Here is a 26625-nt window from a genome sequence, read left to right as displayed (position 1 = left end):
GCACTTTTCTTTTCAAAGCAATAACGCCGTAGAAACATAGTGTAGTGATTCTGGTGTTGGCTGAGCCAATGCTTCAAATTTAGATTATTTATCTTGACTTCTTTCCTTGTCTGAAAGTTATCTCAGTCTCGCTTCCGCTTTTAAGTTCTGCGGCTGGCTGGTCGCACCAACTATACGTCATTACTAGACTTCAACCTGCGAAGCCAACTTGCCCTTAAACCAGTCAGCTGATGCTGGGCTGTGACTACCTTGCTTGGTGAGTCTAGACCACAACAGAAGCGGCCTGACCTCAACCCCCTTTGCCTTGTTGATGCTTTCATAAAACATGTGGATAGCAACAAGGCACCTTAAAGCTGCCTTAAGGTGTTTGGGTAAGACGCTATAGTGTGAAAGCTTCTGAAGTTAGGCGGTGTTTGTCTAAAGGTTTACAAATCATCAAACCCAAGGTAGAGCTGTGCACAGCACTGATAAAATAACAGTGACAGTATCCAGTTTGGGCAATTTGAGAGAGCTGGAGAACCGGAGCAGATTGTCTGATATCGGCTTGAGGAATTGGTTGAAATGTTGGTTGCTGGGTGAATAATGACGGCTTGATGTGCGTGCCGTTGGAGCCTCAGATTTCTTCATTTGTCATTTCCCTTAAAGGACAGTTCATAAAGTGTTCTCAGTCAGACCACACAGGGACATAATTTCCAATGCTGCATAAAACAGGGAGAATCCAATAGAAGGGAGTTTTATGACGTGTTGAAAAGTCTATACATGTGTTCTATGTTAACACATTCTAAAACTAATGCATTTGCAAATCAATTAGTTGCTTTTATTCTGTTTTGTCTGTGACCATAGGTCAAAGACAAAGGACCGGAGGCCACGCGCAGATTCTTCAACTGGTTCTACTGGTGCATCAACTTAGGAGCTATCCTGTCTCTGGGAGGTGTGGGATACATCCAGCAGAATTACAGTTTTGAGGTTGGTTACATCATCCCGGCGGTGTGCCTCGGGATCTCCTTCCTGGTCTTTGTTCTGGGACGGACCGTTTTCATCACAAAGCCTGCCGACGGCAGTGCCTTCTCAGATATGGTCAAGATCCTTTCCTTTGCCTGTTGCTCACAGAAACCAAAGGAACCAAACCTGCTTCGGTAAGAGTGCTCATACTCGTGGCTTTTTTTCTGTATTTCTTTAGTGATAAGAAAAACTAAATTTGATAGGAAACAAATTTGTTGGACTGTTGAAACCATAAAATCCGTCAAAGTATTAGGCTGTTAGCCAAAAAGGATCTCAAAGACTCATTTGAATCATTTGTAAATTATTAGAATCATTAGCAAAAAATAACAGTATCAAATATTTATTTCTCTGGGATTTCCACATTTCCAGTTGTGTATTCAGTGTTTTTCTGTGGAGAGTTTTTTTATGAGCTGCAAGGCAGCTTTTGTATGTTAAAGCAGACCTTTATCTTAAATCTCTCTTTGATCCCCTCCTATAATTCTTTTGCGAGTGCCTTTCCCCCCCACATCTGGTCAATGTATTCATCTTTGTTCCCTGTGGTGAAAAGTTATCCTAAAGAGCTGAAACTTGACTTTGAACCAAAGTACCACAAACGTCTCAAAAACTTGACATTGAATATTTTAAGTTGGACAATCCCACAGCCTTATAAAAATTCCTTATTAGGGAATTTTCTCCAGAGATGAGGATTATGGGCTTTACTGTAGTTTCTTTTGAATCTCTAGAAGTGCTTTTATTAAAGGGTAAAGTTTACTCAGAAAAAGATGATTAAATGTACCATTTTAAGAGTTGAGAGTAATTTCATCATATTCTATGTATAACATGTTTTTTTTTAATTTATGGTACTACTCACACTTCAGTCGTTTAGTAATTAAATTATTTCATTTCTAATTCTGTTTTAGCAATAAACCCACCCTGCTCGACACCGCAAAACTGACCTATGGAGGGAAATTTCCAGAAGAAAAAGTAGAGGAAGTGAAATCATTAGTGAAAATCCTTCCAGTTTTCTTTGCCCTTATTCCATACTGGACAGTGTATTTCCAGGTAAGACTAATCCATGTTTTACAAGTGGAACAATTTAGAGGACTTTATCTTGCCTGTGCTGGCTTCCAGTAAACAGACATGCTAAAATAAGGGAAGATTATTTTCTCTTTCAAGATTGCAGAGAACCAGCTTTGCACCAGAGAGCCTGGTGATCATAAAGTGGAGAGTTGCTTTATGCTGGCATTAATCTCCTTATTGTGCTGCAGATGCAGACAACATATATCCTGCAGAGCTTCCATTTGAGGATTCCTGGTACACCCTCAAACACCTCGGTGGACACCTCTCATCAGGTAACAAATAATAAAAACAGGCTTAATCCAAGATCATGTTTATTGTTTAGTAGATAGAACATAATGCAGTAATAATAATAAATACACAAAACACCACCTGTTTCTAGATTAATATTTTCAAACCAGATATCTCGCTCTCGAGGGAAGAAAAAAAAAAGTCAATTGGTCTCTGACATGCAATGGCAAGCAACAGCTGGAGGCAGCAGGAACGGCTTGTAATGCCTTGGGGATTAAGTCAGAACTTCACAGACTAATACCTCTCAGATTAGCAACCTGGCTGTGTTTGTGTTCCTCTGCTGCAGCGCCTCCGTCTGACGGTTCCCGCTGATTTGTAGCTGATGTAACTCGCTCTCACGGCTTGTATGTTGCATTCTGCAGGACTTTGATGGGTCCCTCAGCTGCTCCACGTGAAACATGACTCCTCAAAAAAACAAAGGTTTCACTGCAGTGACACTGATCACAGTTGAAAGTTCAGGCTGTAAGCTCCAACACCTTTAAAAGAAAATGTGAAGTGAAACACCTAAAAAGAAACAACAACAAATAACTCGTATTCCTTCTTAAAGCTGTAATATTCTCACAAAACTATAACTAGTTTTTATTTGTTGTAAAACTCTTAAACTTTTATTTATTTTTTTGGCCATCATTTTTGACCTTTGTCTTGGAGCTCAGGTTGCACTTCTCATGTCTAAAATATTGTTGGTATTGAAAGAGGAAGTAAGATGTCTCTCCTTCCAACCTCGCCAGTTGTCGACATTAAAAGGGAAGTAAGATTTGAAGCCTCTGGGACTTCTCTCCCTCAGCTCACCTGACAGTTAAGTGGCTAGACTTAAAAGATGCTATTTTCTCAAGGGAACAGGAACCCATACCAATGACTCATCTTAAAATCGGCTGAGATTCTGGTACCTTCACTAATGTAACATTAGTTAATTGATCAATTTCCCTTCATTAAAGAGCTGGATCATTTAAATATGAATTTAGGTCAAACCTATTTCTTTCTCCAGAGATGAGGATTATGGGCTTTAGCGTAGTTTCTTTAGAATCTCTAGAAGTGCTTTTGTTAAGCACTTAATAAAATCAAGGCCACATCCTTTATTTTATTAAGTGCCGTGGCAAAGACGGTGGCGCACAGGCCTCAGTTCTCAACACGGCTGTTGTGGGTTTGAGTCTTGGCACGTTGACTTTTGCCGCATGTCTTCCCCCTCTCTCACAACCCATGTTTCTGTCAATCTACTGGTAAAAAAAAAATACTGAAGCCAAAAAAACCCTTAAAACGACAACAAAAACTACTTCTTGATGATGATTGTTGTAGATTTAGATCTTAGGTATAAATTGCTAAATTATGTTTCTTATACAGAGAAAGAATGAAAAAGTGTGCTTGTGTGTTTTAAACTCATGAAATGTCACAGGGACAAACTAACTGCAGTTCTATTGAGCCCGGTGTTACCAGCAAAGATACTTATAATTCCTGTGTATACACTTTAATTTATAACTATTATTTCCCTGTGTTTTTTTTTTTTCATGTTTAAATGTCTTGGCAAGAAAGAAGACATTTTGAACTATTGTCAAAATGTCAAGATTTTTGGTGTTATCTGGCAAAGTGGTCTGTTATAAAAGCTGATATATGGTCATGTGCTATTAACAGATTGATAGATTGCTAAATTAATCCAAGAATTGGGGAATTCAGTTTGAGAGAAAAATATATCAGTCTGTTAAATAAGAAGCGCATATCAAGTTTCCATGTCACCTGAAATTTAAATTGCCAACATAGATTTGTATATGTTATGTGGTCTAACAACTTGCAATTTTATTTTGCACAAAGCAACATTGTGCTTGAAGTAGCAAACATTTTGTGTGTTAACAGTTACTGTGAACATTTTTATTCCATCTAGTAATTCAGATATTCAATTTAAACATGAAACTTTTCGGTTCTCAGGTTTGGGGAACATACTGTGAATGAACAATAGAGCTTGCGGTGGGCTTTAATGGATTTGCAGCTAAAACAACAGTGTTATCAGTATTGCAGCTGCAGCCTCTGGGAATAATAATCCTAAAATGTGTTCACGTCTTAGATCCATTTGACTGTGGGGTTTTTATTCTTGTAAATTCAATTAATTGTTTTTTTTGGTTTTTTTCATTAAATAGTATTTGGTTTTGGCCACCTGGGGGTGCCAAAGCAGTATCAAGACCGAAACCTGCTTGCTTATTGTGGATGCCTATATGTGTACACAAACACTGTTGGAATGCACATAGAGTCTTCTTTGTTTTTATGCTCTGTTGCTTCTTATACATTTTTATCTCATCTCTTCTCCTCTGGATTCTTCTTGATTAAGTTCACCTTCCCGGCTGCCTGGCTCACCATGTTTGACGCAGTGCTCATCCTCATGCTCATCCCTCTTAAAGACAAAGTAGTGGACCCCTTCCTGAAGCGCCGTGGCCTGCTGCCCTCCCCTCTGAAGAGGATTGCTGTGGGGATGTTCTTTGTCATGTGGTCAGCCGTGGCAGCGGGTGAGTTCCCCCACACACGTTTTCTCAATTATGCTATCGCCTAAGTAGGCCAAAGAACAAAGCAAGAGCAGAGTTTACTCTTCCACGGTGATGTTTTTTTTATTGTTTCCTGATATTGTCTTGGGAGGTTTTTGAAACAGTGACTGAAAATATTAGATGGAAATTATGAGACAAAATCTGTGATTAAGCTTGCGGCTAATGATGTTTCAATTAACAATTATATTTAGTGGGCTTTTTTTTCAGTGGATCTAGAGATATTTTCTGTTCATAAATCACAAGATTATCTCCCACTTTACAACAAAAATTAAGGCTTCAATGTTTTGAGAAGGACAAAGATTGAATGTAGAGAAAGGCCAATCAGCTGCACTCTGCGGAGTCAATTTTAATTAAATGCTCTCCAACCAACAGCCTGTACATGGCATTTTAACAATTTCTGTCATTAGTGACTTTTAAATATTTGCTCTCTGTAGGCAAACTATTAAACATGTCCTTAATTACACTCTTACAGAAGTTTTTTTTTTTAGAAAAGTGTGCTTCCAATTAAATTTAAAGGTAAGTTAACATCAGATGAACCAACAACTCAATATTGTAATATAAGTTTTAAGATCTAAATTGCCCGATAATATAATTCACCTCTATTAATGCTTGTTTGAGGTGTGAACTGCTGTTTTGTAACCTTTCTGTGTTAAAAAAACCCAACAAAAACTAACACTTTTTGTAACTGGGCATATGTATGATAAGGAAATAATTGCCTGGTTGTCATATGGTGGTGATGTGTTGTGTATCAGTCCTAATAAGCAGCATTCTTAGATGGCAAGAGGAGAGATGATTAATCAGATATTTTTGGGCAATTTTGAATCTCCAGTTTTTTTTCTGGCTTTAACTTCTCAATTCCGAATTTTAGATACTTCTTTTTTTTCTGGCTTCTGCAATATAAGAAATAGGAACAGATATTTTTCTTGTCTTTCTGGTCAATAATTAATTTTTATTGGGACTCCTGAAGAGGTTTTTTATTATTGTTTTAAAACGATGTCAAAATATGTTTTGAGATGAAATTACACACTACCACCATTAGTTCAAGTAGCATCACAAAATCTGTAGAGTCCATGTGTATATTCAAGAGAATGCAAACCTTCACAATAACTGAGATTTCCAGCTTATTCCATGACAGACAGATGTTGAAACCTCAAAAGCATAAGACAGTGAAACTTTGCACTGGTACTTTTAGACTTCTTGTTATCTTCTGAAAGTCTTGCTCTCTCTCGCTCTCTCACAGCCTGTAGAAATCACAAACATGTTTAATTGTGTTGTAGAAAATACCTTACGAACAGCTTCTGACATTTATGCTCTTTCTCTGGACTTTAGTTTAGATATAGGACTGTTACTGAAATTAGCTATCCTAGGCTTCTTCCAGCAGGGAAGCTTGTTGTTGGTGGTGGCTAAATGAGATATGGTGCGTTCAGTAGCTGGAAAAAGATTAGATTTTTAAGTGTCACCAGTCAGATCCAAACAAGCTGAAAATGGTCAGAAAAATTATATTGTGTTGCTTTTCAAAATGCATCTTTTTGTAGAAACTGACTACTTGCACTGTAAAAAGCCAATTTTAACTGCTTATGTTCCTCTTTTTATTTAACTTTTAGAACTTAATATTTGTGCAATTTTCTTTTCTAAATTTAAGATTTATAGGTTTAATTAAATGTTGGAAAGTAACACCGGTGTTGTGAAAAAACAAGACCTTTTTGTGGCTTCATGTTCTTGAGAAGAGATGAAAAATCTAATTTCATATGTTCTACTCTTGTCTATAAAAAGGATCTTTTTCCATCAGGATGATATAATAAAAGCTCTTCAGAAAAATGGAATGTGCAAACATTTACTTTTCAGAGGACTGGCCCTTTTCTGAAAGGAATGCCGCTGCAACATGTTCATTTCAACGTTTGAAAGCTTTTCAGTTATTTATTTTTTCCCATTTGGCTTTTTGAAGGAAAAAAAAAAAGTACAGACCTTTTGCATTTGAGCTCCGGCAAAATAAAATCCAAATCTTGGAGAAAGCAATTTTGAGTTCAGGCGGTGGAGAGAAAGGGTTTAGAATGGTGGTGTAGTCTGAGCTTTGGTCACAGAATAGAAGATAAACACACGTCTCCGGTGCCAAACAGTTCTGACCTGGATTTTACGAGTCAAAGCAGACAACAGGATCAAATCTATGCATTGCAGTACATTTTGAAATACAATTGAAACTCTGTGTAATAATCTTTTATCTGCAGTTCATCTGAATAATTGCTCGTCGGACATATGCTTGCTTCACATTTATTAAGTTAGACACAATGTCCCCCGTGAGCTGCCTTACAACACTGTTACACCTCAGTTGGCTTAACGTCTGTGCGAGTACTTATCTTTCCTCTTTCTATTAGCTGAAATCATGTTGTTTAGAGGCCAGCAGATGGAAAGTAGTGAAAATCCCAGCGTGACATCTTTTGCTCACCGAATAGTCAGCTGAACCCATTAAATTTCTGCCCACCTCTCCAGCACACCGGCTCTGCTCAGTGCTAGAATCACTTCTGTCACCTTGTGTATGAAATATGTGCAAATTTGTCAACAGCATTTCACGAGGTTTCACCGTACATGTGCTGACAGATGTCTGGGCTTGAGAATAGCTGGACCACACATGCAGTGTAGAGAAGGTGGACACGTTGTCAAGCACAAAGCGACTTTTTCTGAGCAAGACCTCTGCCAGATATTGAGGCCAGCTTTGATGACAGGTTTTAGCGCATTTTTTGTTTATGGACTAATTGTGGCTCAGTAGCTTTCAGGTAGCTAAAACCAAGTTATTTAACAGCTTTGAAGCCGTATTGCAGAGGATCACTCGGAGACGTCTGATATGTGATTTTTAGTTAAGGTAAACATAAAAATAGGGATGTGTGTTTATACTGTGAGATTTGCTCTGGGCAGCCCAGCGGCCATGCTGCCTGAGATGGACGGCTGGTATTATTGGATATCCGGATTACAAGTCTGCAACTCTCCTCGAATACAGCATTAAGTGTAGCTATGATAGGAGGCTGTCTCTGGGAGTTATCTGAAAATAGCCGCTGGTCACACGATAATATTAATCGAATGATGCTTTAGGGAGCAGACACCAAATGATGACAACTGCTTACTTGTGATTATTGAACTGTCTGCAGTGTCGCATTATTTACTACCCTTGCAGATGGGATTTTAATGAAGTAGTAGGAAGGAAGTCAACAAAACCAACTTAATACCCAACAAACTGCTATTGAATTACTGTATTTTGTGTTTGGCTACATATTTCTGACTTACAGAGTTGTGCTACATTCATCCACGTTTGCATATAAGTAACTCTTTTCTGTTGTCTTCTTTCTTGTGTTCACCCACTCAGGTATTCTGGAGACCAAACGCCTTGAAATCATTAAATCGAATGGTACCATAGACCAGGTGCTTGGCAAGGTTGTCTTCCATGCTGCAAATTTACCCATTTGGTGGCAAGTGCCTCAATATGTGCTGATAGGAATCAGCGAAATCTTCGCAAGCATTGCAGGTATGGTTGTTTGACATCTTGTGTTGAATTTACTTGGCCTTGTAAAAATCCCCTTTTTTATACTCAAATTCTTTCAGGGACTTCAGGAAATCTTAGGATTTTATGTAGTAGATGTAATTGTAAATTATATAGAAAAAAAATACATGGTTTCCAAAGTTATTTTGCAAATAATATCAGTGATGCATGTGTTTTCAGTCAATACTTTGTTAAATCAACTTATGCTGTGATTACAGATACAAGTCTTTTGAGGTATGTCTATATCAGCTTAGCACAGATTACTAAAGTTTTTGCCCATTTTTCACTAAAGCAGCTGAAGCTCAGTCAGTTTGGATGTAGAACACCTGTGAACATAATTTTTCCACATCCAATTCAGGTCTGGACTTTCACTGGTGCATCCAATGTGCGACTTAAAATCACAATAACATACATCCAAGTTTGCGTTTTAGTGCCACAAAAATCTGAAACAGAGTATGAATAATTTTCCAAGGCACTGTGGGTGTTATAAACTCTAATTAAACTCTGGCGAGGCAAATAAATGTTAAATTCAGGATGGCTGAGTGAAACGACTTCCTTTTTTGCGTTTGCATGATTTTACGCACAGATGTGTTTATGCCATTTACTGAAACACATTTCAGGAAAAGTGTGTTGAGCACTTTGATTCATTGCCAGGCTCCACCAGCTAAATGTAGTTGTGGGTTGTTATCTAGAGCAAACATCCTAAGACATCAATTGATGAGTGATTATCCTGAATTTCTCACCCTGCTGCATAACACTGTGCAGCAATGAAGCATTTTACAAATAAAGTATGGATTAGGAAACTATTTCACAGTTGAACTGAGGGAAGGTTCACTCCAGGCAAGTGACTTACTTCACATAATGGGTATATTGTCCACACAGATACTGTACTCAAACACATAAAAATGTACATGGTTTAATGAATTAAGCCTTTCTTTCCCATCAGTTTTCAATTAGCATCAGTGTTGACACATAAAGCAAATGGCATGCGCATGACGGAGACATACTGAAGAGGCTGTCACTGTGTATTTAATGCTTGCAAACAACGCCCACATAATTCTACATCTGTACATACAAGCTGTATTCACAGATAATACCACGAGTTAAACTCACATTCTTTTTCTTTCTTGACATTGGTAATATCTGAAGCACTGGATGTCCAGCCTTTTACAACTCAAAAGACACATCCTAACATACAACCACGTGAAAAAAACACTCAATATATTTGGTCTTGTTATGTTGATGTCTATAATTATAATTTTTTTTATTTATTTCTGGAAAAAAAAGAGAATTGATTGCCTTTGAACTGCGTTATTAATGACTCATCCTTCGTCATTGTTTATATATGGTCTCACATTTTTCCTGAGCACCTTCTGAGTCCCACTAGAAATCAGAGGGGATTTTCTGATAGTAAGATGACAGGATCCCAATATAAGCCTTCGTTATTTTCTTCGAGAGCAAAGGTTTCCTCCTTGTACACCTCCCAGAAAAAGGCATCCATTTCCACATAAACACTAGCAAGAGTCTGCAGCAGGCCCCATGATGAGATGTTAGGGGTTTTGAGGATTTCTTTTTTTACGTCCTGCTGCCTGCTCTTGAGGTGAACTTGCTTGGATGACAGACTTGGTCACGTTGGAATGTGTTTTGAACGTCTCGTGAGCTGGAAAGTGTTTTTAATAATAACAATGCGTTTTATTTGAAGCGTCTTTCAAAACTCTCAAGGACGCTTTGCGAACAAGATAAAAACGTAGCACTTTGTAAAGGAATCAGAAAAGTCTTTCGATCTCAGGATGTTGTTTACTCTCACGTCAGCAGTCAGGAACACACTAAACTAAATACCTGAGGTTTAAACATGACAACCCTTTAAAATGCTGTGTAAGCTTTGTTCTAATCATGCACTCCTGGTTCATATTTCTGTAATTTTTCTTGGGTTTTAAATGGAGTGGTGTATCCTAATTTATTCCTCTACCTTTTTTCTGACATTATAAAGCCTCCATATTTCATGTTTACCTCCAAACAACTATTTTGTTGAAGTCTTTACTCATTTCTTAGACTTTGATTTGCTATTACATTCTACACATATAAAAACAAGTGTCCATGTACTACATTAACCTGTCCGCACTTCAAATCTGGGGCAAACTAAGAAGCTTATGAGGTTTTTATTTATTGGAAATAGAAACCAATGTCGGCACCTAACACACAGCTGAATTCCAGCATCAAGCAGGCAAGAGGGAAACATTTTGCTTTGAAAACTCATCTCTTCAGTTCCCAAAGCTTAAAGATGGATGTTAAAAGAAAGATTGATGCAACCCAGTGTTACATTTTATCACCGCGTTGCGTCACATTTGCCGGCATCGGGCTGAAAAGGGGCAAATATATTTTAGAAAACAATGACATTTCTCTTATTTCTCAGGTTTTCAATCATTATGGGGATTAATATATTTGGAAGTTATTTCCTTGCTTTCCTTTTTTTTATTTATCAAAAATGACAGGCACATTACGGTGCTTGAATAGAGGTTGGGAGATTTTAAATTTCCCTTTGTTTCTTATTTTGTCACAAAGCCAGGAGTCCTAACAGCAAAGCTTATCCAACGGCAATATATTTAATCTTTCTTCTACTCACAGAAGATGGATTACTTAGAAGTAAACACTGCAATTGTAAGCAATTTTTTTGGGGAATTATGGCATTCAGACCCACTTTTCACTGGGAGGTTAAGAAACATGCAAAAAAGTGGGTTTCTGGTTCCTGCTTCACAATACATGCACTTACCTAACCCTGACTTCCTGCACCCTCTCCTGAAGCTGCAATTGTGTTTGCCGTCCCCCTAAATTTACTAATAAACAAAGATTAAAATTGTCCACTTCTGGTTTGAAACTCCTTTTAAAACTCTTTCTGGATATTATATGGAAGATGGATATTGAGTTTTCTCCTATTTCTCCTATTTTTGTTAATACCTTCTCATTCAGAGCTCCGAGAATTAAACAGCATATTGCTTCTCTGAAGCTATAACGTGGTAAAGTCTTGTGTTCTGCTCTAGTATCCTTCAGTTTCTGTATTTATTCATTCGTCAGTGCTCTCTCATCTGATTCGGTTTTAACAGCACAATCGCAGACTGGAATACAACAGAAACAACTTTTTTTTTTGTCATTATTCAAAGAGCAGAAATTTTGTTTGTCAGAAATGCACTTCACTGTGAAATTGTGTAGAACTTTGCTGCTGGTTTTGGTCCATTTATTTCCCATAAGAGACCAGGATTGCTTTGTATTGAACTTCTTTTTGGAGTCACTGCTTATAGTCTTAGGTTGCACTCAGGTTTGTGAATTAAGTTTGTTAAGATCTTCTTATAACAATATATTTGTTTGCATATTCCATAGGGAATTCTGCTTCATTAATATTTAACATTTTTTAAAAATCAATTTAAAAGGTGCTTTAGTCTTCTTCATGTTTTCATATACAGTCATAAAAATATATCATTTCTAAATTTAAACTCCATGAATACTGAGATTAGCATAAATATGTTGGGTATTATGTACCCGCCGTTTCAGGCCTCTTGTCTGGAATCCACTCGTATCAAACAAGGTTTCTATGAAAGTCAAATCCGACCGAACAAAGCTGTGCGGGTCTTTAAAATAAATGCACTCACAGACCATCCCATCCCACAGGGCTTACTTCAAGGGAAATTGGCTGAATTGTGACATTTATCTGGTGAAGAGGAATATTTCCCTTATGTCGTTTCCTGTTTGAATACATTTGTGTGAAATCTCACAAGTCCCGAGCCTGGTCAGACAGAAGCGAATCTTTATGCATGAAGTTTGCCTCATCCGAGTCAGTAACTCAAAGGTGCATTGTTTTTTTTTTATAATAAACAACCTTAAAAGCCACTTCCAGAAAAAGGGGTGGGGGAGAACATAGTGCCTGGACTTCTACATATTCTTTTCATTTTATTTTTCCTAGGGAAAATCCTTTCAGCGAATGAAGGTCAAGCTGTTTATGTTGTGGGTTGAAAGCAACAGACATCGCTTTAGTATTAGATTGTCATCACAAATACACATTCACAAGATTTAGTCTGATGTTAGAATCCTCTCTGCAGTGCTGAGCTGGAAATTGAAAACCCCTACAAAGCTTTGCACTGTCTTTGTGGGTCGCTACTCAAATGTTAGCTGAGGATGTAAAGAAAGGGAGTACATGTGCAGGAGACATCCATGCTTTCTTCTGTTTAATTTAAACATGATTCTTGGGTTCTGCTCTGGTATCCTTCAGTTTCTGCATTTATTCATTCGTCAATTTACATTCTTATTTTCTTTCTCATTTGCACAAGTGCTTTGTGTATTTATAACCAAGCTGGTGTGATGCCTGAGGCAGCGAGAATAGGCAAACATCTTGTATTTACCTGCATGTCCTTAATCTCTCAAGACAGATGGAGCTTAAGGGCCTCATCTGAAAGATCAAATGTTTGAGGTGCACTGAAATTATCAGTGTCAGCTTGTGGCTAGAAATACCTTCAGGGAGAAGAGACTCCGAATTTATATTTGTCCCCAAGCTCATCATTCTTTTTTTGTACTTTCTCTAGACGTTTTTCCAGTTCTTTTTGTGTCCTGACAAAATAGCCACTAAGTAATAAAAGTTGCTGACCAACCCGAACATTTCTGCCATGGAAAATGAGCTGTCATGGAAGCCTTTTCTTCTCAAAGAGACTGTTTACAAAAAGGTGGAATAGTTGCTGTCAACAGAACTGGTTATGTTACAAGAATAAATAAAGACAAATATTTTATCCTGATTTATTGTCATTGAGAGGCAATTTTCAGCACAAGGAATATTCGTGAAGCATAACAGTATAATGTAAGTTTTAGTTGTGTGCATAGCCTTCATCACCAGGCCTTATCAAAACTATATAGTTTATATATTTACCTCTCTATCCCATTTGATTGCAGGTCTGGAATTTGCCTATTCTGCAGCACCCAAGTCCATGCAGAGTGCAATTATGGGGCTCTTCTTTTTCTTCTCTGGGATCGGCTCGTTCGTGGGCTCCGGTTTGCTGGCCATCGTTTCTCTCAAGAATATCGGCTGGATGTCTTCCCACAAAGACTTTGGTAAGACCCTGAGCCAAGCAACAGATCAGCCACTCTATTTTTAGAGCACATTTCATACACAGCGAGGTGAGGTAAGGTGATTTATATCAAGTAGGTAATGGAAGAACATACAGGGGTGACAAAAAAAAAAAAAAAATAACTGAAAGAAGGCTTATCACGGTTAAAAAACAAAATGCGTGTGAGTAAAGACAGAAGCACTTCATTTGGAAGCACTGAGGAAACTGAAGATGAGTAAAACAAACTCATTCTGGAATATTTATGAGGATTAAAACTAAGTTTAGAAGTAATGAAAAGAAAGATTTAAAAAGTTTAATTATTAGCAGTTTATTCAAACACCTAAAATAAAAGCTGTCATGACTCCAACAAAAACTTAATAATGAACTTTTTGAACATCAGCTTAAAATCAAACTTCAAGTGGAATAAAACTACAGACACAGTGAACTTAAAGTGCACAGTATTTTGTGAATAAGACATCTCAATTACTGAAAGTAAACTAAAAGCCAAATTTGCTTTTTATGATGTCAGTGGTCTCAGATCTCTCCTCTGTTCCTAAAGAGAGGAAAATCATAATTTGTAGAATGTATGTAAATATTAGAACAAGGACTTGGGTCTTTAATGATTTTAGGTGTCATAAAAACAGTTCTAAGAGTAATTTGTAATGTGAAATGAGCTGGTTGTCTGAAAAGTCATGTTTTAACAGTAGGTATGCACATCTATTTTTATGGCTTCTATAGTGTGGATATTTTTGATACAGCACCAAATCCAGTGGATTTTTAGATGCGTGTGTTTCTTTCATAAAATATTTAGGTGAGACAACCGACATGATTCACCAAACCTTGCTGGGTGTGTCAAAAAAAGAGGGGAATACAGACTGCTTTTATTTGACATGTCTTAATTCTCTGGCTGTATGGTGGGGTAGTGGTTAGAAATGTTGCCTTGTAGGAACAAGGTCAACATGGTTCAAATCCTGGTCTGGGCTTTCTCTCTATGAATTGCACATGTTCTCCCTGTGCTTGTGTTAGCTTTAACTTAGTACTCTGTTTTCTCCTACACCCCACAAACATAACTGTGAGGTAAACTGGCCTCTCTCTGCTTCCTTCAGTTATGAGAATGTGTGTGCACCTGGTAGTTTGTCCTGTGTATCTGTGTGTTGCCCTGTGACCTGTCCATGCTGTGTCCTACCCAATGACCACTGGAGATGGTCATTGGGCATCAATGCCACCCCGAAAATAAGCAGAGATATGGATATTCTTTAATCCATACTGATCCAGTTGACATTCTGCAGCTAATTTATAGCTGAAGTGCAGAAGGAGAGCATCACCATTTTTCAATTTTCTATTTTAGGTGTTTTATTGTATCAATAAGCATGTCAGACTAACTACAAAAGGTGTAAATCTGTCAGACTGGTAAAATGAATAGCGCTGTGGTGGCAGCAGATGGATGGGCTCCCTCGCAGGTGGAGACTCCCAGTCCAGACACACAATTTTCCCCCTGAGCATGTGTTGACTAAGCCGGCGCTGTAAAATGTTTATCCACAAACACCTAATGGCTCATTAATAAAGCGTGCCGACAGGTTTGGGAGCTGCTGCTGAGGATGCTGGGTCTACTTCATAAATCTATTCTCTGCTCAGCCTCATGTCACTTCAGGGGAAGTTTAACTGAAGCCAGATTGCCTGTTTGGCTCTCCTTGCTTTCCAAAACAAGTCGTTTAGAAGGTGAGCCACAGAAATGGAATAAAACATCCTTCCGGCCACTGATAAGAAACACATGGCACAAAGCTTAGGCGGTAAGTACAGTCAGAAATCATACAGTTTTTTTTTTGTGTGTGTATTTTTTTTCACCATATTAGAGTCTTCCACATCGCACAGCTCTGTAGGTGGAAGGGATTCAACTTATTTCCATGGCTCTGGGCGAAACCGTGTGCCGTAAACAGCATCTCGGGGGAGCTGTGCTAAGTTGTACTAAGTTGCACGGTTCCTGAAGACAGACAGCAACATTAATCACAGGCTGGGAGTCTGATTACATAGCCCAGCCCTTCTTAAGTAAAGCTGTCCCTGGAGCAATACATGAAGATGGCAGGGCTGGTTTGGCATCACACTGTTGGATGCTCAGGTCTCCTGTTGTGCTCTCGCTCCATCGTCCCCCTTCTCTCTAGAGATGCTTAGTGTCAGACAAACTCAGCTTTAAAGTTTCACATAAAAAAAGCATGACTTGATTACATTATCACGTTTTTTCATATAAAAGCACGTCTAGGGCTTTGTTTTTTTCCCCTTGCATTTGACCAAAGTGACTCCATTCTAAAGTGTTAAGAATTGTAGAATGAATTTGCATCAATAAACTGTTATTTCTTATTTGTTTCTGTCTGGTCACATTAAAATAGAGCTACAGCATGTAGTAAAAAGCTGCTGTTCATATTTTTCTCATCTTGTCACATAAAGACTCAACCTCAAATATTGCGTTTCATTGGGATTTATGCAATAAACCAGTGGTTTATCGATCTGTTTTTAACGGCCTTGGTTGCTGTTTTCATGTAAAATAGAAGAAATAAAACAGCAAAACTGAGAAGTTTTTAAAACAAACTCAAATCATGTAGCTCCAGATCAGAATTGTCTCATTGAAATTATTACCAATAATGCACCACAGAAACAAAATCTTTCTTCAGGACCAGCATAAATTCACAAACTGAAACGGTAAGATTAACTGCAATCTAAAAATGTCAAGAGTCAGCTTCCTGCTGATCAAAACTCTGCAGATACAGTTCTAAGATTTTTACTTGATAAAAGATCCTGAAAACCGCTCTCTATTTCACATTTTGAATTACTTTCTCACTTTATCACAAATAGTCCTAGTCAGATGCATTGAAATTTGAAAAGTAGTGGGAAAAGTGAAAGACATGAAGAAACGTGCAATGCACGGTAAAAAGGGTTTTCATTTTATTAGTTCTTCTCATGTTGCATGGACTTCTCTTGAAAGGGAGACGCCATGTTTCCATAACATTAACCTGTATAAATATAAGTGGAATTATACATTTAAAGAAACCTGACCTCATGGACATTTTTTATGGTCTTTTTTTTATTTTTTTTAATTGTAGTAATTTTTAAAGACAGACGTGATAAGATAGAGTCACAGATTTGAACTCTTAGCTTACCAAATCCCACCAGTTGCAGGGTAGGTTTGACTTTTGATGGCTCCTCATTGGAAACGAGGCTTGCCTGCATTAATTTAGTTGTGTGCTAACGCTTATTGTCTGTTGAAAAGCTCATATGATCTGTGTACACTTGTTTCACCGCGGCTCAGCCGAGAGCGTCTCCCCGACAAACATAAACAGCTGCTTCGCTGTTTTCTTTCACAGGTGCCTGCCAGGCCCTCATGTTTGTTTGTCTCTGTGCTCGTAAATTGTAGGTTCAGCTCGTACTCTGCATCCCTCAGAATACATGCAGCCCTGTATTTTATTGTATTTACCTAACATATTCAGTGCAGTGACTTCTAAGGACAGCTTATTTTCCATATTACACAGCAGTATGTGCTGCAAGGGAAATGAACAAAAGGAGACTAAAGTGGCAGAGGGAAGATGTGGGTGAAGGTGTGCATCTTAATCCTGAATGTGTTGGGGAGAGAAATCTATTATCGAATTATTTGTAAGCAATGAGGGATTGGTTAATAAGAAGCTAAATATTTAGGATTTTATTAATGGACATGTTTTTCTGACTTGGAGAGAGATTTTCATTCCTTTTGCATATTTTTTTTCTATGTCGGATATAATAAAGCAAATCAAAACTCCGAGCCTTATATCAGAGTTATAGTGATACTAGTGATCCTTGTTAACCTGCTGAGATTTTATTCACATCAATGTACCTGTGCGTGAAGCTTTTCCTCAGGTAGAAGGGCAAAGAAGACTCTAATTCGTAGTTCTTCAAGCTTTTCAAAATGTAATCTGAACTTTGGCTGTATTTTTTTTTCTTCTGTTTTTGAACAAATGTTCTGTTTTTTTTCTGTGCATTGACCCATAAAAGCATAATTTGCGGTGTATCCAAACAGCACACAGCAAATGTTGAGGTATGTCTACACAGTAGCTGAATTCATGTCTTTAGGAAATGGGCAAACATCCTGATGCAAAACCTAAGAGATGCATCATCATTCAACTGAACATCAAACACTTTTTTAGCTTGTAGCTCTTTAAAATGTAACTTTGTTGGTGCTGTAATGCTATTTATATTTTTCATGCATTCAAGTAAATGGAAAAATTATGTATCTGCGACTGCCTGCTGGTAACAAAATATCTAAGGTTTTATTGAAAATGGGTTGCTGTTATGTCCAGACACGACATTGGTTCATTTTTTGAGTTTAGGGGTCCTTTTATGCTGCAACTGGGATGGAATGGCTTTATCAAACATTATAGGCTTTACAAATGATCCGATACTGTACTAAAAATGACTGCATGCGGATTGAATAAAAAAAAAAAAGTCTCCAAAGTAAAATTTTGAAAGGCATTCATAAACTCTGTAAAAATGCTGCTATAAACTTTTAAAAGATTTGAAAAAGCCTATGAAGAAAGTGGGGGAATAAAACAGTCTTCATAGTGGTGCATAAAGTATATTTGTGCTGCAACATCTGCTTTCAACCTTTAAACCCATATTCAACCCTTGACCTCTTTCTTCTTGATGAATAGTCATCCACCCCGTTCTGTTATTTCTTTTCTGTTTCTCCACGGCACCTATTCTTGTCGAAACAGTGTGCCACCATTTTATTTTCATAAGTCAATCAGAGATTAACCTTTACTCTCAACACAGAATGATCCTTCATACAACAGGAGGCTTTGTGTCTGTGGGAAACGGGTTTGCATTCTAATTTGCCTCCCTTTTGTTGGAAGTATCATTCACTCAAAGTGGAGGGTTTTTGTGAACGTCTAGGGTCACAAGACAGGAAGTGCCCTTTTCCTTGGCCAGTTTCCAAGTCTTGACTGATGTTATATCAGATGTCTGGGACGTGTTCAGATATTCACCGTGGGCTGACATTCGCACGTCCTATTGGGTCACACTCAACAAAATGTCAGGGTTTTAATGGAGGTTTTAATGTCAGATCTGACAATTTTAATATCAAGACTTGCTCCTCCTAAAGGGACCGTATGAAAACAGAATTTTTCTTGTCTCCTTATAAGACGTCTTAGAGGTTACAGAGCGCACGTAAATATTTTTAGCATGTGGCCAGTTTTGAAACTTTACCATCAATAATAATGATCCAGAGCTTGTGGATGACTGAGGAAAATAACCATGTTTATAGCTGAAACAAACATGCATTGATCCCCCATAATCTCATTCTAGGACAGAGAAAAGCATCAAGATATTGAGTTGTTGTATTGAAGGTCTGATCCATTGATCTATTGTCAAACATTAAATTGGTATTGGCCAGCTTCATCTGGCTAACATTGTCGGCACAAAGTCACTCTCAGGTAAATTGACCCAAAAGTTTATAAAAGTCAGATATTTGGTAGCTGACCCTCTTTGTTGCTGCATTTGGTTTAATCACAAGCTTGTTATTTTCTAAACTCCACAAATGTCAACAGAACCTCTGAGCACCTGTGGAAATCGTATTTCTTTGACTCTTTTTTTGTGTGCGTTTGTTGTTTTTCTTGCTAGGGACTTGGTTTTAACGTGGCTGTCAAATATTTATGGCCTTCATTATAGTTTTCTGCAGTATGTCCTCGATTGGTATTTTACTAGTTTAATTAGTCTTCAATAATTTTTGAGTGCATTTAGCAGTCAAGTGGGCCCTGGGGGTTGGACAGTGTAAGGAGGAAACGCACCGGGTTTAGTCTGGGAGAAAACTGCGACAAGAAACTTGGAAAACTGAAATCTTACAGACGTTTCAGAAGTTCTACTAAAACCTTTGGTGCTTTTCGGCTGCTTTTCTATCTGTGAGTTTATGTCAAACTCAGCTAAATAAAATTGACTTTTAATTGAACTAAAAAAAAAATGTTAATTTTAAATTTTAATTTCCAATGTTAATAGTTAACAAATAGTTGTTTTCAAACTATCAAACAAAAGTGCTGTGCTTATGGGCTGCCTTGTGTGTAGAACTGTGAACAACAGTCTTTTGACAGAATAATATTTACAACCTTTCCTATGCCATCTCACAAGATTGAAACATGCAGACAGAGGGATCTTTGAATATTAATCTTTGCATGATTATCTAGAAAAATCCTGCACCAATTTTAATTTTTTTTTCATTTGGTAAAATATTCTTGTATATTTTGAGATTTTGTCTTGCTAACTCAGACCAAGGTGATGCATTTTTAGGTTAGTGACAGAGTCCAAAAGGGGAGTTTTCTCTGTTCCAATTACACCTACTGGCTATTAAACATTTGCAGCATCCAGTGAGAATTCAGTGGCAGCTTCATGTAAAACTTCCTGAGGACAAACAACCTTCTCTTTATGAGGTGTTGATATGTGAGGATAAAATTGAACTCTAACTGCTTGCATAATTTTTGATGAAATCTAAAGCAGTTTCTTAAGAACAATTCTTCTGATTTCATTTAAAAACCAACAAAATGCTCAAATATTGCAAATTAGCTTAGTAGATAAAAGTTAAAGTGTATCACATTTGGTAATATTTCACACAAGTTCTTACACAAAACAAAAATGTTGTGTTTCGAAGGTTTATGATGCCATGCACTCTAACAGGGCTCCAAAGGCCTTTGGAAGAGACACAGGCCCGCAGCATCACAGATCCTCCACCATAGATAGCATCTCTTGCCTTCTGTCTGTGAGAAAACCCAGCTGTTTGTTGTAGAAAAGCTTAATATCGTCTGACCAAAGCAACGCTACATGTTCACGTTTGTGATGGCGGGATTGGCTCGCAGATGGCGATGACTGGTTGTTATGGAGACATTGTGAGCAGAAGATGCTAAAATTCTCCAACACTGAGCCTTTGGAGATTTTGTTTTATCCACCCTTAGCATCCTACCTTTTGTGTGTGGTGACAAAATAAGCCTGGGTCGTCATCTTTTGTTTTTGTTTTCTGTATTATGTCAGATTTATTTTCTAAGAATTACAGAATGTCATTGATTATTAATTAGACGTTCCTAAACAGTAATCAGTTTCAAAAAGTAAAGCATCATTTTTTTTCAAGGTACTTAATATGTTGTTTTTAGTCTTACTCATTCATGCCGTCCTTATTTATCTGCAGAGCAAAAGGAGTCCATCTTTGCTACAAAAAGATTATAAATAACTCCTGTTGGTTCTTCAGCCTGCATACTTGATTCTGTTGTTATTGCTTACTTTTTCTTAAAGCACAGCGCTTCGGTAAACTAACTGCAGCAGCATTTGTTTTCCTATCTGTCAAAGAAAAATTGACTAGAGGAAAAACAACCATTCTCAGTAAATGTGCATTGTCTTATCCTCCATGAATTATTCAAGCTCTGCTTTGGTTTTTGATCTGTTTCTGTGGACTTAAACCTTTGATGGATTAGCATGACAGCAGAGTAGGTGAAAGCTGCAGCAGGGGTCAGAGTGTATGTCAGTTCTTTCTTTTTTTTTGGTCTGACTTGCCAATGATTTCATTTATGCTCTGGCAGGATTTCAGAGTCATCAGCCAGCTCTCTGTTCCTTGATCAAAGCTTTCACACTATAGAGATGCCTCAGTGCACAAAGCATTGACAGAGAATCACTCCATTTCTAATTATCTCCAAGAACATGCAGACAACAGAGAGAGTGGAGGGAGGAACATCTGTAAGCTTGATAAGCGTGGTGACATTATGGTGTGTGATCTGCTTCACCAATCCTAACAGATCATGCAAAGCAGTCAGACGCTTGGCTAAATTGACTGAAACCTTCTCTTTGATCAGTCAAATGTGCCCTGTCGAGTCATTTACAAGAACATTCTGCCTTTACAAGCCTGAGTCTAATGCAATAGTTTAGGAGTGTTTGGTTTAAAATGTTCACATTTAGTCATTGCTGTAACATTAAGGGTGTTTTCACACCTGGTAGTCCGACAGACCCGGTTCAATTGGGGACCAAAATTGCAACAGTTGCCACATTTTCAGCTGGTGTGGTTTGCTTTCATAGTGCACTAAGTCAAATTATCCAAACTAATTGAAAATCCTGCTTACCCCCTGACCTGTGGGAGCACTGCATGAAGAACTACTCAAGGAAGCGACATAAAAACCTCGGAAGAAGACATGAATGTGACTTCTATCTTCACAAAATGTTAAAAGATTTTTTAGCGGTTGCTGGATCCCGTTTTTGACTTTGGTAAAGACATGACCCATTTCTCCCTCTAGTGTTAGATTCTTGCAACTGTTTTGGTTATTTTGACCCAGAATGCTTTGCAATATAGGTTGCTTCCTGCATTTGGAGCGGTCTCAGGCTCTCTCGCATCCACGGATACATATGAACCACTCCAGAGTTTCAGTTTATAGGCTGACCAGAGTTTGCTTTCTTGGTTCATATCAGAGTTCATTCACACCTCCTGTTGTGTTTCTAGACCAACAGACCAGATTAACATGGGAAAACAGTGCTGATGTAAATGCACCCCAAGTCTAGAAAGGTAGATTTCCATGTGTATTTAGAAAGACTTTTCTGCATTAAATTCAATTCAAATAAACTATCATTTCCAAAATAATTCTGAATGGCATGAATACATCTTTATACACTGCATTGAATATGTTAGGGAAATACAATAAATACACATTAAAGTAAATGAAACATCTGTAACCAGCACAGTCAAATGAAACATAGACTATTGCTGATATTAATTACATAACACATAAAGCTCTAACAACTCTGTCACATTAATGTACATCTGTCTCTCATGGTGCAGACAGATATACACGTTAATGTAGTATATAAAGTGTGGTAAACCAGTCTTTGCTGACTCTTGAGATAGAAGTTGTTATAGAACTTTATATAGTAGGAAATCTTTGTTCTTCAGTTCGTTAAACTCATTTTGACATCTGAAGACAGTAGGACAGATGCTGATAATTCAGCAGCCTCACATTAGACTGTTACGTAACTAAAGAGATACCATTTTAAATATCTGCCTCCTTTACTTATATTTAATTGCCTTCATTTTGCATCATATAGGTTCAGTCGTCTCCGTTTCAGTTCTTTCTGTTTGCCATTAATCCAGGCCATCACAGCGCTCCCTGTCATCGTCCTTGGGCTTGTTAACATCCTGCGTCATTTTTCTTTATTTGAACAGCGTACAGATGGTTGTAATATGCTAATTGTGCTACTAGATGTGACTAAATACGACACACTAAAATCTCCAAGGCTTCAGGACTAGTAAGAAAAACACAAATGGCAAGAAAAAACAAATTCCAGTGCAATCTGTCCTGTTACTGATGAAGAATCTTTGACTATAAGCCCAGTCCTGAGCTGTAAGGCTGGTAACCTTTAGGCTTCCAGGTGGCTCAAGTACATAGAATGAGTGTTGAGAATTGCCTTCATATCTAATCAAAGTCAAACCTACTTTTCTGTCTCCAGCTTTTTATTTACTGTGATAACCCTCTTTGCGACGTTAATAGAAGCTTTCTGAAGAAGAGGCTTCATGTCTTGAGCGACAGCTATCTTGTGTTTGTTGGCTGCACCGCACCGTAAATGACTTTTTGGAAACAAAGACGTGATTTTAGGCTGCACAGTAAAAAGTCTAATCTCCTCTCCTCTGCATAAGGCTCTATTTGCAATAAAGGCGATTCCCTTAATACAGAGCATCATCTCATCCCATCAGCTGCAATGTCAATCGGTCTGCCTCGCATGGTCAAGGGGACAAAAGCCGCTCCAAGACCAATCCAATTGTCTCCAGTGAAGACAATTGTATTGCTGTCAGCCTAAAACCCCCAGAGTCAAAAACGGTATTTGTTTAAAATATTTCTCCTGAGCATTGCAGGCTGAACCAGGGCGACGGGTTCAGGAAACATTAGGACACTTAGCAGCTGCTGGCTGAAAGCTACAAAGCCAACAGGAAGAAGTCAATGGGGAATCAGAGCCATTAATGTTATTATTACATTTTATGCGCACATATCTTCTCTGTGAGATCAACAATTTTTCCTTATCTGTAGCGTCTGCTTTTGCCTTCCTCCCTATGTACGAGTAGTGTTTCGGTGAACTGTCAGTTTTATTCTCTTTCTATGTTTTTCATCTCTCATCCCAGTCCCATGAGGAAACAAACAGGCCTTTAAAACGAATGAAAGACTGTGTGACTCAGATCACAGCTGAGCTCCATGTTGCTCGTGCTATTTTTTTTTATTCTTCTGTCTCACATCATCAATAGAGCCTTCCTGTATCAGCGCTGAAGTGCGGGGTCAATTGTCTTCATTTTCAGAAGGTTTAAAAGTGACGAGATGAGCTCCTCTCATCTTCTTCCCTCGCTCATCCTTCAGCTCCCGTTGGATCTTGATTCCTGACAGAATCGTGTTTTCCCTGACGCTCTCACATCAAGCCTGCTATTTTTTTGTCTCTTAACACATCAGCTTGCCACGTGCGTCAGCATTTTACCTTTTTGTCTTGGAATTTCTTTAAATGTGCGACAGCACTTGACACTTTGGTTGTACAAATTAGGTCTTTTTGTTTTTGTTTGTGTGTGAGTGATTTTGCCTTTTGTCATTATGCGTCTCCAGAATGCCAACTCGATTGCCCCTCCAAGCTAATTTCCCTCGTGTTGTCTCCTGCAGGCAACATCAACGGCTGCTCCCTGCACTACTACTTCTTTCTCCTGGCGGGCATCCAGGGTCTCACCTTGCTCGTCTTCCTCATTGTTTCTGTCAAGTATGACAAGCAGAGGAGCAGAGTAGGAAGTCAGCGCCAGAGATACTCCTCCTCTTGACCTCGGCACCCATAACACCAGCCTTCACCTGTCACAATGCCAAAAGATCCTGTCCAATCAGTATTTACTTATGATCCTGTAGCGCTCTGGGTTGTTGTTATTATTATTATATCACAACTATACACTTATTTATGCTTATTGTAGCTATTTTGATTTGGTGTTTCTGTCACCTTTCTTGTACAGTGGTTGTTTTACCTTGACTGAATGGGCTTTCAGGTGCCACAGACAGAACAGGAGTCCTGTGACTCATTTCTGCTGATCTCCCCTTTTGCTACGTGTTTATTCCTGTTGCCTTTTTTTTTTTTTTTAATTTGCACTTAACTTGAGTAATGGTGCCATAAAATGTGATATTTTCATGTTTTCTAATATAATAAGAAAGCTGACTTGTTTTTATGTGTTGAGTTTTACTTCATCCCTATAAAATGACATTTTATATCTTATATCTCAGTCTTTACAATGACTTGATACTTTTACTAATTAAGCTTTTGATTCCATCATAATTCTTTGCTTAATATTTTTAATCCATCTTTTTATTTTTTTTTTATTTTACGAATCCTGCTATGCAATCTAATATTAAAAGCAGAAAATCTTCAACATTTGTGTGCCACCGCCTGTGAATACACTGCACACATAAAATGACAAGAAAGCCATACTATTAAGTCCACTGTAACTCTTCCAATAACACAGTTAATGTCTTATTACAGCTCATCATGTTACAAAACTATTCTCTAATTAGAAATTAACTGTTAGAGGAACTAGCGCACAAAAGCACAGACTTTAAAAATCATTTCATTACTTAGTAAGTCACAGATCCCATTGTTTTTGTTTTTAAGGAATTTTCTGTTTTTGCTGTATTTGTGAGGCTGTGATGCTTTTAAGTTTGATACTGTTGTATAAGGGTGCGTGTGTGTGTGTTTTGAAATGTCAGATTAAGTAGAGTACGAGATATTGTAACGAGTTTTATTATGAGGACACTCAGGGCTTTAGAAATCATGTGAAGTACTGAAGTAATACTCCAGGAAATATACCACTGCCTTTGGGAGCTCACAGCTGTTTACTGTCAGTGTAAGTAAAGACGCAGTAAACATAAAGCAAGAGGTTCACTTCCTCTTCCTGATTGTATGAAATGCCTGTTGGATGGATTTTCGTTTGTGTTCATTTTCCATATGAATCTAAATCATCTCTGTCTTGTTTAACTGCATTTTGTCATAGTGCCTTTCTCATCTCATTATTTTTAAGACTCACTATACTTACTGTAACTTTACCCTTTGAAAATGCTTCAAGATTGGAATAGTGTTTTGTGTTTCTATTTATGCTCAATAAAATCTATTCCATAGATGCATGGTTTTGTCCATCCTTTACCTACTAATAATGCATTTTTCAGGTCTGGGAAAACTATGGAAAAATGTTTTTCTATAGATTATTTCCAATTCCATTGTCTAAATGTTGCATCTATCTATTGATTAATCTGCCCCTTATACCTTCCTCCATATAGTCATCCACCCATCTATAAATACATCATTATTCCTTAAATTCATGTAGCTTTTAGAACATAAAAGTCTGACAGAGCTAATATAGGACTTTTCTTTTTCCACTGTGCTCTTTTTTCTTCTTCTTTTTTTAAAATATATGTATATATTTATGTTTCTGCTCTTCCAAGCCTGTGCTGCCTTAATGCAAGCTTTATAGCCACTGGGTATTACTGAAGAATTTATATTCCACTTTATTTTTCAATTTGTATATTAAAGATGTTTATTCCTACATTAAACAGTGTTGCTCGCACAGAACATTATCGGCATCAGGAATCAATAATGGAGTAAAAGCACATTCAGGCCCCGCATTTTAAATGCAGACTGGATGGTGATACTGTTCTTTAATCATGGCATGTGCCTTCAAAGTCTGTTTTCATGATTAGGGCTGTGGTTTGTATGTCCTAAGGCAAGCTCAAAGTACTGTAGAGTGCCTTAATTATTTATATTACAAAAAAGCACAGCCTATAGCAGGCGGTAAGGAAAAAGGTTGTTAACACAGAGGTGTAATGCTGGGTTTTGTATTCCCTGTTGGGTAAAGTCAGCATATTACTTCTTAGTTTCATCAGACACAGGCTGAAATCAACGTCATTGTGGATCATTTTTTTAACGCTGAAACCTCCCAGCCACCAGGCTCGGAGACAGCCGTTTCCTGTTTAATTTGGTCCGAGAGCCACACAGCCGCAGCTCAGCAGACAGCTTGATGTTTGAAAACTCAACACAATATCTGCAGGTCATAATTCTCGTGCGGGGGCTCGCCTCTCATGTTGAGAAGAATTTC

At 37.9% G+C, this 26625-nt stretch overlaps 1 protein-coding gene across 1 annotated transcript in view; it reads left to right on the top strand.

Annotated features, from left to right (window-relative positions):
• Positions 1-25654, top strand: part of slc15a4 (solute carrier family 15 member 4) — a 32383-nt gene extending 6729 nt beyond the window's left edge. Inside the window, exons 3-9 of the mRNA XM_014471726.2 lie at positions 844-1136; positions 1902-2043; positions 2250-2333; positions 4664-4838; positions 8230-8388; positions 13336-13494; positions 24164-25654. Of these exons, the coding sequence (XP_014327212.2) occupies positions 844-1136; positions 1902-2043; positions 2250-2333; positions 4664-4838; positions 8230-8388; positions 13336-13494; positions 24164-24315 (1164 nt within the window). The 3' untranslated portion in view covers positions 24316-25654. The remainder of the gene's footprint in view (positions 1-843; positions 1137-1901; positions 2044-2249; positions 2334-4663; positions 4839-8229; positions 8389-13335; positions 13495-24163) is intronic.
• The last annotated feature ends 971 nt before the right edge of the window (positions 25655-26625 follow it).

The sequence above is a fragment of the Xiphophorus maculatus genome, chromosome 12 (assembly GCF_002775205.1).
Source record: "Xiphophorus maculatus strain JP 163 A chromosome 12, X_maculatus-5.0-male, whole genome shotgun sequence".
Lineage (NCBI taxonomy): Eukaryota > Metazoa > Chordata > Actinopteri > Cyprinodontiformes > Poeciliidae > Xiphophorus > Xiphophorus maculatus.
Note: the sequence above shows the minus strand (reverse complement) of the source record. Positions and strands in the feature narration are given on the sequence as shown.